We start from the raw sequence: 12,036 nt of genomic DNA, 5'->3' as shown, positions 1-12,036 counted from the left end.
CAGAGATGCTGCCTGGCCCGCTGAGTTACTCCAGCACTTTGTGTCTTTCTTCAGTGTATAACCGGCATCTGTAGTTCCTTCCTACACAAAGTCTATATTCGATGCTCCATGACTGGCAAGTCAGGGTTGGACAGGGTGGTGATGAAAACATGGCCCACTTGCCTTTGTGAGCAAGGGTATTGCGTACAAAGTTGGGACATCATATTCCAAGTCATTGGCAAGACCACACTTGGAGAACCATGTAGTCTGGTCACCCGGCTAGAGGAAGGACTTCACAATGGGAAGGGTACAGAGGAGATTCACCTGGATGTTACCTGGGCTTGCGTTACAGAGAGAGACTGGATAGGCTGGGACAGTTTTCTTTGGAGCACACAAGGCTGAGGATCAGTTTCAGTTGTTTGTCACGTGTACCGAGGTACAGCAAAAAGCTTTTGTTGCGTGCTAACGATGCATGAGCAGTAACCTTATTGAGCGTACAAGATGACCAGGGGCATGGTTAAACTAATGCTCAGTCTGTTTCCCATGGTAGAGGATTATAAAAGTAGAGAGCATTGGCTAAAGGAGGGAGAGGAGAGGCAAGAGGAAACTCAGGCAGCTTTTCACTCCCAGGGGACTACATATCTGGAACGAGCTGCCACAGGAAGCTAGAAAGTGGGTACAATTCCAACTTTTAAAAAACATTTGGACAGATATATAGATAGAGCTCTTAAGGATAGCGGAGCTAGATAGAGCTCTTAAGGATAGCGGAGTCAGGGGGTACGGGGAGAAGGCAGGAACGGGGTACTGATTGAGAATGATCAGCCATGATCACATTGAATGGTGGTGCTGGCTCGAAGGGCCGAATGGCCTCCTCCTGCACCTATTGTCTGTTGTCTAGATAGGAAGGGTTTAGAGGAGTATGAGCAAACACAAACAAATGGGAATTGTCCGATGTTGGCATGGGTATGGTGGGGCAGGGGGCCGGGGTTTCCACGCTCTCAGGTATCAACATATTTTAGATGGAGAGCAGGGAGTAGAGAATGAGAGAAAATGAATAAAATCGTACACAATACTTTGCAACGGCTGATCAGGTCGCCTTCAAGTGGGGCGGCTTAGTTCAGAGAAAAGTGAAAATTTCCCAGATTTCAACATCTGCGGTTTTACAGGAAAGGCATGTGGCATCTGGAGCTGCCGACTGTATAAATAGAGAACACAAGCAGCATGCAAACACAGCCAGCAACTCAGACACAAACAGCTTCACCACTCCTCAACACCGACCGGAGCACCGAACACAACTCACGCCAACTGACCAGCCGAAGCAACACTCTACTCTCTCTGTAAGCACCTCCTCCACTTTAACGGTTTATTCGATTCTAATTCTTATATTCTGATATTTTATTCCAATCTATTTTAATATTGTACGTAACTGCATCGTAACTGAATGAAGCTCTCTTGAAGAGTTGCAATTAGTTATTACTGTGATTACTTAATTTGAAACGTGTCAGATTGTTCTGTGAATTCACTATGGAGGTCGATCCATAGTGAATCCATTGAATTTAAACGCTGCTGCAATTCATTCAGTATTTACAGCTCTCTAAATCTTACTAAGCATTTAAACTCCTCTCTTGTCTCTCGTGATAGCAGAACCCCCGACAAGGAACAGACAGAATGCACAGCAGATTGCAGACCGTGACTTTGCTGGCTCTTGCCTTTGCCTGCATGTACTTCCCCACAGGTCAGTCACGGCTCATGCCTCCAGATTATTGAAAGCAGATTGAACGCTGCCTTGCAGGCGCTGTTGACTTGTTGCAACTCCTCACTGTGATCGTGTCTTGTTACAGGCAGCGCCAACTTTGTGCCCAGATGCTTCTGCAGAGATACTCTGCTGAAAAGGTTTGCTCTCCGAAACATCGTCGACTACCAGATCATTCCAATGGATGAAATCTGCCCCACGACTCAGATCATGTAAGTAAATCAGTAACAACCTAAAGAGTTCACAGCACCAAGTGGAATTCCATGTTTCATGGAGTTTATAACGGGTTAAAAGTTGCTTGTTATGGTGGGAAATATTCACGGTATAATTGGTAATTCATAGAGTGGGAGAGTGTGGAAACAGTGTATATCAACGCACAGAGACCATGGCATTAACATTTTAATTTCTCCTCTTCTAGACTTACAGTAAACTTTGGCGGTGTGGAGATGGAGGTGTGCCTTAGTCCTGATTACCGTCAGGGACAATACCTCGTCAGATGTTGGGACAGGTAAGCGCAGCATTATATTCTACCCTCTGGATACAAGTCACTCTGAGATTGTGGCATTGAATGTGAGACTGAATTCAAACAATGCAGTTTGTATTATTTAACACCATGGGAGCAAGGGGTGGGTCTGGGCTCACAGTATTGCACTACACAGGGCAAGGGGTGGGTTTGTGCTCACGGTATTGCACTGCACAGGGGCAAGGGGTGGGTCTGGGCTCACAGTATTGCACTGCACAGGAGCAAGGGGTGGGTTTGGGCTCACAGTATTGCACTACACAGGGCAAGGGGTGGGTCTGGGCTCACAGTATTGCACTGCACAGGAGCAAGGGGTGGGTTTGTGCTCACGGTATTGCACTGCACAGGGGCAAGGGGAGAGTTTAGCCTCACAGTATTGTACTGCACAGGGCAAGGGGTGGGTTTGGGCTCACAGTATTGCACTGCACAGGGGCAAGGGGAGAGTTTAGCCTCACAGTATTGCACTACACAGGGGCAAGGGGTGGGTTTGTGCTCACGGTATTGCACTACACAGGGCAAGGGGTGGGTTTGGGCTCACAGTATTGCACTGCACACATCCTCAGATAGCAAAGGGGGGAGGGGGGGGGAGATTAATTTCAAATTAATAGTGATATTTGCGAGCAGATTGCCAAATAAACGCGTGGTTACGAACCTATATAAAATATAACCTATATCATAGGTTGTCGGCTCAGAAGAGAGGAGTTTAAGATTTCGAGAATAAATATATTATATATACACATACACATAATAGGTTTATAGGGTCTGAAGAAGGGTCTCAACCCGAAACGTCACCCAGAGATGCTGCCTGACCCGCTGAATAACTCCAGCATTTTGTGTCTTTGGTGTAAAGCAGCATCTGCAGTTCCTTCCTACACATAACCTCTATCATGTTAGCTTTCATGCATGGCGTGGATTGGCAGCAGTGATTGAACACACACTTCCACGGCCAGACTCTCTGTCTACAACTGCCTTGCCCAGAGCAATTCTCCAGTCCCAGCATCAGTTGGGGCCCAATAGATTAAATTACCACGAATTGTTAGCTCCAGGTTTTGCTGCATACCAGACAGATGCTGTGTCACTGGCAGCAGAACTAACACACGTCTCAACAGCCCACCAATGCAGGGATAACAGGCAGCTTGCAAACATTTGCTAACAGACCCAATGGATACGTTTGAACAAGAGCACACTGAGGGGCAAAACAATTAGTTCTCCCCCCCCCCCCCCCCCCCCCAAAACAAAACGCTAGTCATATATTTTAAGAAGCAAGAGATACAGATTCTGGAATATTGGGCAAAAGACTCAATTCTGGAAGAATTCAACGGGTCAGGCAGCATCTGCGGAGGGAATGGACAGAACATTTCTGAGGAAGGGTCTCAACCCGAAATATCACCTCTCCATTCCCTCACTAGAAGCTGCGTGATCCACTGAGTTCTCTACTTGCACTATGTTGTGTTTTTACTAATTATATGTTTCTGTTGTTAGACATAGATAAAATCAGAGAGTGGTTTAGTGCATGTTTTTGCATGTGTTCATGCAACTATATGATGCTCGGACAACTTAAACAATAAATGACATGCTTTCCATTAAGCATGTGTGGAAAAGCTGGAATTATGTGGTGGAAAAGCAGAATTATACTGAGTACCAAGGACTCACTTTAAAGCATTTTCTAATGGGCTCCACAAATAAAGATAATACTCACTCCATTGATTTACCTGATGAAATATAATCCTGCTCCCAAGTCTCAAATGTCGGTCACTTTCCTGTCTGATATTTGCTTGCAAGAGAGTAATGATTACAGGGAATATGTTCTGAATATGTTATTAAATAAACAGACTATAAATGAATTGAAGAAACGAAGAACTGCAGATGCTGAGTAATACCCAAAATGCCAGAGTGCTGGAGTAACTCAGCGGGTCAGGCAGCATCGCTGGAGAACATGGACAGGTGACATGAAGGGTCTCGACCCAAAGCATCACTTATCTACATTCTCCAGAGATGCTGCCTGGCCCGCTGAGTTACTCCAGCACTTGGTGTCAATTAATGTAGTGAGGCGGTGATGGGGAACTATAAACAACACTGAAGGTGAGGTGTTGCCATTGGTGGCAGATTGTTATTACAATGAATTGTAACATGATGCAAAGGTTAATAAGAAAAGGAGATTTCTTGACAACCAGATGTCACAATCTCATCAGTTTTTATTTCACTATTTCAAGTTGAATCCTGAATACCTATGTCCCAGTGTTAAACATGCAGAATTTTAAAAGGATTAGATGAATGAGGTTTACTTGCTATCTGGTCTCAGGATGTATTATTCTGAACATGTTCGCCATTTTATTTGCCACAGAATCCACCAGAACAATGAAAGGAAGAAGGAATGTCTGAAACGAAAAAAGTAAGAAAATGAAAGCTAAAGAAATCCTTCAACAATAATATGTCTGAAGAAGGGTCTCGCCCTGAAACGTCACCCATTCCTTCTCTCCAGAGATGCTGCCTGTCCCGCTGAGTTACTCCAGCACTCTGTGAAACGCCACCTATTCCTTCTCTCCAGAGATGCTGCCTGTCCCGCTGAGTTACTCCAGCTATTTAGGTCTACCTTCAACAATAATGCTATTTAAGCCAATCAAAAGACATGACTCCTACTTTGCCTTCTGGTTTGTTATGTGGGGATGTGCTCAAGGTTACTAATATACGAGTTATTTCAGAACAATGTGTGGGCAACTATTCTTCCACACCTCTGCCTTATTTAACTCTAGTGCTAATTATTAATGCTCAATTTAGGCCTTGTTCAATTTAATGTGTGAAACAAAGATTAATGTAAAGGTTCAAACTATTTATTTTCGATTTGATAATTAACTCTACGCTGATCAACATTAAATAAGCACCTTCTTGGCAAGTGATGGCAGACTGACATGAGCCACATATGTCTCATGTTTATCTGCTGAAAGTTTAAACTGGTGTCTGTTGTGTCCAAGACACTGTCGGCAAAGATCATGTGACAGCAAAAGGTCATTCCAGCAAACTTGAAAGATTTCACGAATAATCCAAACGAAACTATCTCTGTCGTGGTTTACATTGCTGGACGTATTAATCGTAGATCGATTGAAACCGGTTAGTTTACAGGAATTTAAACTACAGTGCAGTCTGAGCGATGCACTTAAAGTATTATATGATAATTCTTTAATTTATGTCCTGTTTTATATTAAGCAAAGGTATTTTATATAATGTTCTGAATTTTTTGTAGAATGGAATATTGGTATTGTTAAATTGAAATGTCCTGCTGCACTGTTCATGTATTTTAAATATTTTGTAATAAAATTTTATAAAACACAATTTACATTTCTCCTCCATTTTGTTTTACAAAGCTAAAGATGCTTTGCCTCATTCTGCACTGTCTAGCTTGGTCAGCTTGCCCAATAAAGGTCCTCTCTTCATTCTAAGCGGCTCAAGCTGAGCATTCCTGAAAATCCGAGGTGATCCTTTATATCTGATAGCACAGACATCTGCAGGAAACTGCAAGTAAAAGCAGAGATTGCTGGAAATCCCAGCAGCTCAGGCTGACCCTGGGGGAAAGAAGGTGAGCTAAGGTTCCAGGTCAAAGATCTGATTAAGGTTATTTGTCTTCCTGCAGACAGAGTCATAGAAACAGGCCCTTCGGCCCACCGGGTCCACGCACACTAACACTATCCTACACCCACTAGGGACAATTTTTACATTTTCCCAACCAATTAACCTACATACCTGTACGTCTTTGAAGTGTGGGAGGAAACCGAAGATCTCGGAGAAAACCCACGCAGGTCACGGGGAGAACGTACAAACTCCGTACAGACGGCGCCCGTAGTCAGGATCGTACCCGAGTCTCCGGCGCTGCATTCACTGTAAGGCAGCAACTCTACCGCTGCGCCACCGTGCCACCCTTGTCCATGGAGAACAAGGTGCCCATCTCAGCCAGTCAGTTTCACCTGACTGTATTTCACCCATATCTCTCAAAATGTCCTATCCATTTACCTGTCCAAATGTCTGTTAAATGTTGTTATAGTACCTGCCTCAACTACCCCCACAGGCTATACACCCACTGCCCTCTGTGTGCCAGCCAGCACTGCTCCCAGCAGACGAGTCAACAGTAATAGTTATGGAACACACAGTAAACTGATGACAGTTTATCCTTGTCTTCACTTTTATTTATAATGAATGATCTCTTGTTATCCACTTTGCTGCAGTAACACTGTAAATTTCCCCGGTGTGAGACGAATAAAGGAATATATTATAAAAAGCTGCTCCCCAGGTTCCTATTACATCCCCTCTCACCTTTAACCTATGTCCTCTGGCTCTTGATTCCCCTACCTTGGGTAACATATTCTGTGCATTCACCTTATCTGTTCCCCTCATGATCTGTACACCACGATAAAATCACCCCTCAGACCCCTGCACTACAAGGAGTAAAGTCCTTATGGACTAATGTGGCACGGTGGCGCAGCGGTAGAGTTGCTGCCTTACAGTGAATGCAGCGCCGGAGACTCAGGTTCGATCCTGACTACGGGTGCTGTCTGTACGGAGTTTGTACGTTCTCCCCGTGACCTGCGTGGGTTTTCCCCAAGTTCTTCAGTTTCCTCCCACACTCCAAAGACGTGCAGGTATGTAGGTTAATTGACTAGGTAAATGTAAAAAATTGTCCCTAGTGTGTGTAGGATAGTGTTAATGTGCGGGGATCGCTGGGCGGCACGGACTCAGTGGGCCGAAGGGTCTGTTTCCGCGCTGTATCTCTAAATCTAAAATCTAAGGTCCTTCTGCATGGGGTGCTTACAGCATTTGCTATAATCTTTATTGCCATGCCTCATTGCAGTAAAACTGAACCAACAACATAGGGTAGCATTTAATATTTGCACAAAGATTGTCAAATATACTCAGAATTACAAACATCTACAAAGGGGGACCCAGTGTGGGGGGGAACGAAGATGAGATGAACACTTTTTGTAACTTCCGAAGGTATTTATTTCACAAAATGCTGGAGTAACTCAGCAGGTCGGGCAGCATCTCAGGAGAGAAGGAATGGGTGACGTTTCGGGTCGAGACCCTTCTTCAGTCTGAAGAACGCGGCACGGTAGCGCAGCGGTAGAGTTGCTGCTTTACAGCGAATGCAGCGCCGGAGACTCAGGTTCGATCCTGACTACGGGTGCTGCACTGTAAGGAGTTTGTACGTTCTCCCCGTGACCTGCGTGGGTTTTCTCCGAGATCTTCGGTTTCCTCCCACACTCCAAAGACGTACAGGTATGTAGGTTAATTGGCTGGGCAAATGTTAAAAAAAAAATAAAATAAAATAAAAAAAATAAAAAATAAAAATAAAAAAATTGTCCCTAGTGGGTGTAGGATAATGTTAATGTACTGGGATCACTGGGCGGCACGGACTTGGAGGGCCGAAAAGGCCTGTTTCCGGCTGTATATATATGATGATATGATGATGAACGCGAAACGTCACCCATTCCTTCTCTCTTGAGATGCTGCCTGACCTGCTGAGTTACTCCGGCATTTTGTGAAATAAATACCTTCGATTTGTACCAGCATCTGCAGGTATTTTCTTACACTTTTAGTAACTTTGTGCGTGGCTGTGTGGCGGCTGGTGTACCCTGTATTTCTCTGCACCTGGCTCGGTACAAGTGACACTAACGTATCATCATTACAGTTGGCAATGCACTGTGTTTGGACCAAGAGGTGGGGGGTCATAGGCAGACAGAGGGCAATGGGATCACTAACAGGCAGCACAGAGGTGGGGGGTCGTAGGCAGACAGAGGGCAATGGGATCACTAACAGGCAGCACAGAGGTGGGGGGTTGTAGGCAGACAGAGGGCAATGGGATCGCTAACAGGCAGCACAGAGGTGGGGGGTCGTAGGCAGACAGAGGCTCTGCTGCAAAAGCAGCCACAGAGATTTAATATATTTTGTCCTTGCCTCCCCTGCCATTGACTATATTAAATACATTCTGGAAACGCTGCAGAAAAAATGCCTTTACACTGGAATGAGAGCAGAGATGATTCACGAGGATGTTGCCAGGACTGAGGCCTGGGCTACAGAGACAGGTCGTGCAGGCTAGGACTCTGCTTCAGGCTGAGGGGAGATCTTATAGAGATGTACAAAATCATCAGGGGAATAGACAGGGTGAATGCACAGTTTTTTAACCAAGAGGAGGGAAAATCAAGAACCAGAGGACATAGGTTTAAGGTGAGAGTGAAAAGATTTAATAGGAACCCGAGGGGTTACCTTTTCACACAGAGGGTGGTGGGTAAATGGAACAAAGTGCCAGAGGAGGTAATTGAAGCCGGGACTATAATGACATTAAAATACTTGGACTGGTACATGGATAGGAAAGGTTCTGAGGGATGCCAGTCAATCGTAGGTGTGACCTGCATCAATGGGGTATTTTGACCAGCGTGGGCAAGTAGGATAGTCTATCCTATCCATGTACCTGTCCAAATGTTTTTTAAACGTTGTGATAGTCCCTGCCTCAACTACTTCCTCTGGCAGCTCGTTCCATACACCCACCACCCTTTGTGTAAAAAATGTTGCCCCTCAGGTTCTTATTAAATCTTTCCTCCCTCACCTTAAACCCATGTCTTCTGGTTCTTAATCCCCCTCCTCTGGGTAAAAGACTGTGCATTTACTATCGATTCCTCTCATGATCGTATACACCTCTATAGATCATCCCTCATCCTCCTGGCCTGCTCAACCTCTCTCTGTAGCTCAGGCCCTCGAGTCCTGGCAACATTCTCGTAAATCTTCTCTGCACCCTTTCCAGCTTAACAATACCTTCCTTATAACAGTGTGACCAAAACTGAACCCGATACGCCACATGTGGCCTGACTAATGTTGTACATAGTTTGACATTTTCAAAGCTTGTGGTATTGGTGTTGGCTGCCGAACTGCCTTATTGACCAAAGCCAAAAACCTCAGCACTTTCCACGATGAACACATGTAAGGTCTGTCTCACTGGCATGTGACTACTTACACAGCATGTCAACCAAGTCTTACAGACAATGACACTGTGCTGAACAGGCCAGGACACTGGGCTCGATGCCTCTCGACAACAACCCACCCCCTCTCTTCCTCTAGTCATCTGACAAGCCACCAGTCCACATGCACTGATCACAAGGTGCTCCAGTGCAGCCACAACTGATAATTAGCTGGTTGCAAAACCAGGACAAGAAAACGTTTCACGTAACAGCAAGACAAACCCACCAGTTTAGGGAGACCATAGGTTCCTGCACCCCTGACTTTAGTAGCCAGATTGAGAAACAACTTACTGAACAATGCATTGGTGGCTCTACGTTCTGTGCTTCTCCTCACCACCAGCAAGGCCTGCACCTGCTGAGGGACAAGGCCATGCCAAGTGCAGGCCGGGATGAACAGGGACGTATGCCCGCTGGTCAGTGTGGATGTGGATGTGTCCATGTTGTATGACACTATGCCATGCCACACACACATGTGCACACATATATGCACACACAAAGTCAATATATGCACATATATGTGCACACACACACGCAAACACACACATGCACACGAACACGCACAGTCAGTACGCATGAGGTCAGGTACAGCACTGGCATGATTAGGGAACGCAAGTCTGCAGATGATGCTCCCGTAGTGGGCAGGAGCACGAACAACGAGGAGCCGGCCTGCAGGAAGGAGATGGAGAGCTTAGTGACACGGTGTCACAACAACCTCTACCTCAGTCACCAAGACAAAGAAGCCATCAACGTCAGCAAACATTGGAGTGCCTGCCCCAGTCAGCATCCATGGTGTCAATGTGGAAATGTGCCAAACTGAGAGCTGGACTTTCCTTGGCGTAAATATCACCCACAATCTGGCCTGCACCAACCACAAATATCACCCACAATCTGGCCTGCACCAACCACATTGATGCCACTGCCAAGAAGGCACCAACGCATTTATTTCCTGAGGAGACTGAGGAAATTCACCAAGTCTCCAGTGACTCTTACAGACTTCTACAGATGCACCCGAGAAAAGATACTGGTAGATTGCATCACAGCGCGGGTTGGGAACAGCTCTGCCCAGGACCACAAGAAACAGCAGAGAGTTGTAGATGTAGCCCAGTCCATCACACTCCCCACCATTGTAGATGTAGCCGGGTCTATCACACACACCACACTCCCCACCATTGTAAGTGTAGCCCAGTCCCCCACACACACCACACTCCCCACCATTGTAAGTGTAGCCCAGTCCCCCACACACACCACACTCCCCACCATTGTAAGTGTAGCCCAGTCCCCCACACACACCACACTCCCCACCATTGTAGATGTCGCCCAGTCCCCCACACACACACCACACTCCCCACCACCACTGATTCCATCTTCACTTCATGCTGCCTCTGATGCAGCCAAAGACCTTTCTCACCTTGGTCATTCCTTCTTCCGAAAGCGTGCATCACCAGACTGCATCCAATATTAAACACATTTGGAGAGGTACATGGATAGCAAGTGTTTACAAGGATATGCGTCAAATGCATGCAAATGAGACAAGCTTGGATGGGTCGGGCCGGAGAGAGTATGGGGGGGGGGGGGCGGGGTGCTTGCTTCTGTGAAGTGTGACTCGATGAATGAGCTTCACCTTTCCATCTGATGTACCTGCGGCTGTGCTCACTGATCCCTGGCGAAGGAACCAAGGACATGGACATTTCCAACCCAAATGTTAACGTTACCATTGGCCTCTCCCTCCTCACCAGCTTTGCTCAATGGTGGCCCTCTCCACCCTGGGGGGGGGGGGGGGGGGGGGGGGGGGGGTGGGGGGGAGGGGTGTAGTCTGGAACTCCTGTCAATGTCCGAATGAGTTGATGGGTCTGAAGAAGGGCCCTGGTCTGAAACGTCTTACATGTTCTCCACAGATGCTGCCTGACCCGCTGAGTTACTCCAGCACTCTGTGAAACATCACCTATCCATGTTCTCCACAGATGCTGCCTGACCCGCTGAGTTACTCCAGCACTCTGTGAAACATCACCTATCCATGTTCTCCACAGATGCTGCCTGACCCGCTGAGTTACTCCAGCACTCTGTGCGTTGTGCTGATGGAATCTGTAGACAGGTGGCCGAGGGCTCTTCTTGTTTTCGTGCAGTGATGGTGATGAATCATCGGATGTTGTTCGCCACATGGCACCAGTGACACTGACTCACAAGAACATGATGCAGAGGAAGAGAAATAGCAGGAGCAGGCCATTCGGCCCATTGCTCCTGCTCCACCATTCCATGAGGCTATATCCCCCGAGTCACTTTCCTGCCGTAGAGTCATACACACGGAAATAGGCCCTTCGGCCCAACTTGCCTATGCCAGCCAAAATGTCACATCTACCCTCGTCCCACCCACCTGTGTTTGGCCCATATCCTTCTAAACCTTTCCTATCCAAGTACCTGCCTCAACTACCTCCTCTGGCAGCTCGTTCCACACACCCTCCACCCTCTGTGTAAAATCAATCAGTCTGAACAAGGGTCCTGACCCAAAACATTGTCTGGACATTCCCTTTACAGATGCTGCCTGACCCGCTGAGATCCTCCAGCACTTTGTTTTGAGTGATTGCAAGACATAGCATGGAAACAGGCCCTTTGGCCCACTGTGTCCACGCTGACCATCAATCACTTGTTCACTCTAGTTCTATGTTCTCCCACTTTCTCATCCACTGCCTACACACTAGAAGCAGTTTTACAGAGTCCAGTTAACCTCCAAACCCATACTCCTTTAGGATGCGAGAAGAAACTGGAGCATTAAGAGTAAACCACAG

At 46.6% G+C, this 12,036-nt stretch overlaps 2 protein-coding genes across 4 annotated transcripts in view; one reads left to right on the top strand and one right to left on the bottom strand.

Moving 5' to 3' along the window:
• The window catches only part of rassf4a (Ras association domain family member 4a), an 87,749-nt gene that overhangs the window by 54,332 nt on the left and 21,381 nt on the right, over window positions 1–12,036 (bottom strand). The window contains exon 1 of one of the 3 annotated variants that reach the window (XM_078428611.1): window positions 4,538–4,632. The exons of the other annotated variants lie outside the window; for them this stretch is intronic. The gene's annotated coding sequence lies outside the window, so the exon portion shown is untranslated. Of the gene's footprint in view, window positions 1–4,537; window positions 4,633–12,036 lie in introns of those variants that run through there. 3 annotated transcript variants of the gene reach the window in all.
• LOC144610083 (uncharacterized) lies at window positions 1,222–5,535 on the top strand. Its single transcript, XM_078428613.1, has 5 exons — window positions 1,222–1,316; window positions 1,621–1,714; window positions 1,821–1,944; window positions 2,151–2,240; window positions 4,597–5,535. Exons 2-5 carry the CDS (start codon window positions 1,648–1,650, stop codon window positions 4,646–4,648), a joined length of 333 nt encoding a protein of 110 aa, XP_078284739.1. The 5' UTR covers window positions 1,222–1,316; window positions 1,621–1,647; the 3' UTR covers window positions 4,649–5,535.

The sequence above is a fragment of the Rhinoraja longicauda genome, chromosome 35, assembly GCF_053455715.1.
Source record: "Rhinoraja longicauda isolate Sanriku21f chromosome 35, sRhiLon1.1, whole genome shotgun sequence".
Taxonomy (NCBI): Eukaryota; Metazoa; Chordata; class Chondrichthyes; order Rajiformes; family Arhynchobatidae; genus Rhinoraja; species Rhinoraja longicauda.
This window is presented reverse-complemented; position numbering and strand designations above follow the sequence as displayed.

Coding starts and splice junctions, on each gene's coding strand:
- LOC144610083 (XM_078428613.1), top strand. CDS start 1,648: ATGCACAGCAGATTGCAGACCGTGACTTTGCTGGCTCTTGCCTTTGCC. Junction 1,945..2,150: donor TGCCCCACGACTCAGATCAT/GTAAGTAAATCA, acceptor CTCCTCTTCTAG/ACTTACAGTAAACTTTGGCG. Junction 2,241..4,596: donor CTCGTCAGATGTTGGGACAG/GTAAGCGCAGCA, acceptor TATTTGCCACAG/AATCCACCAGAACAATGAAA.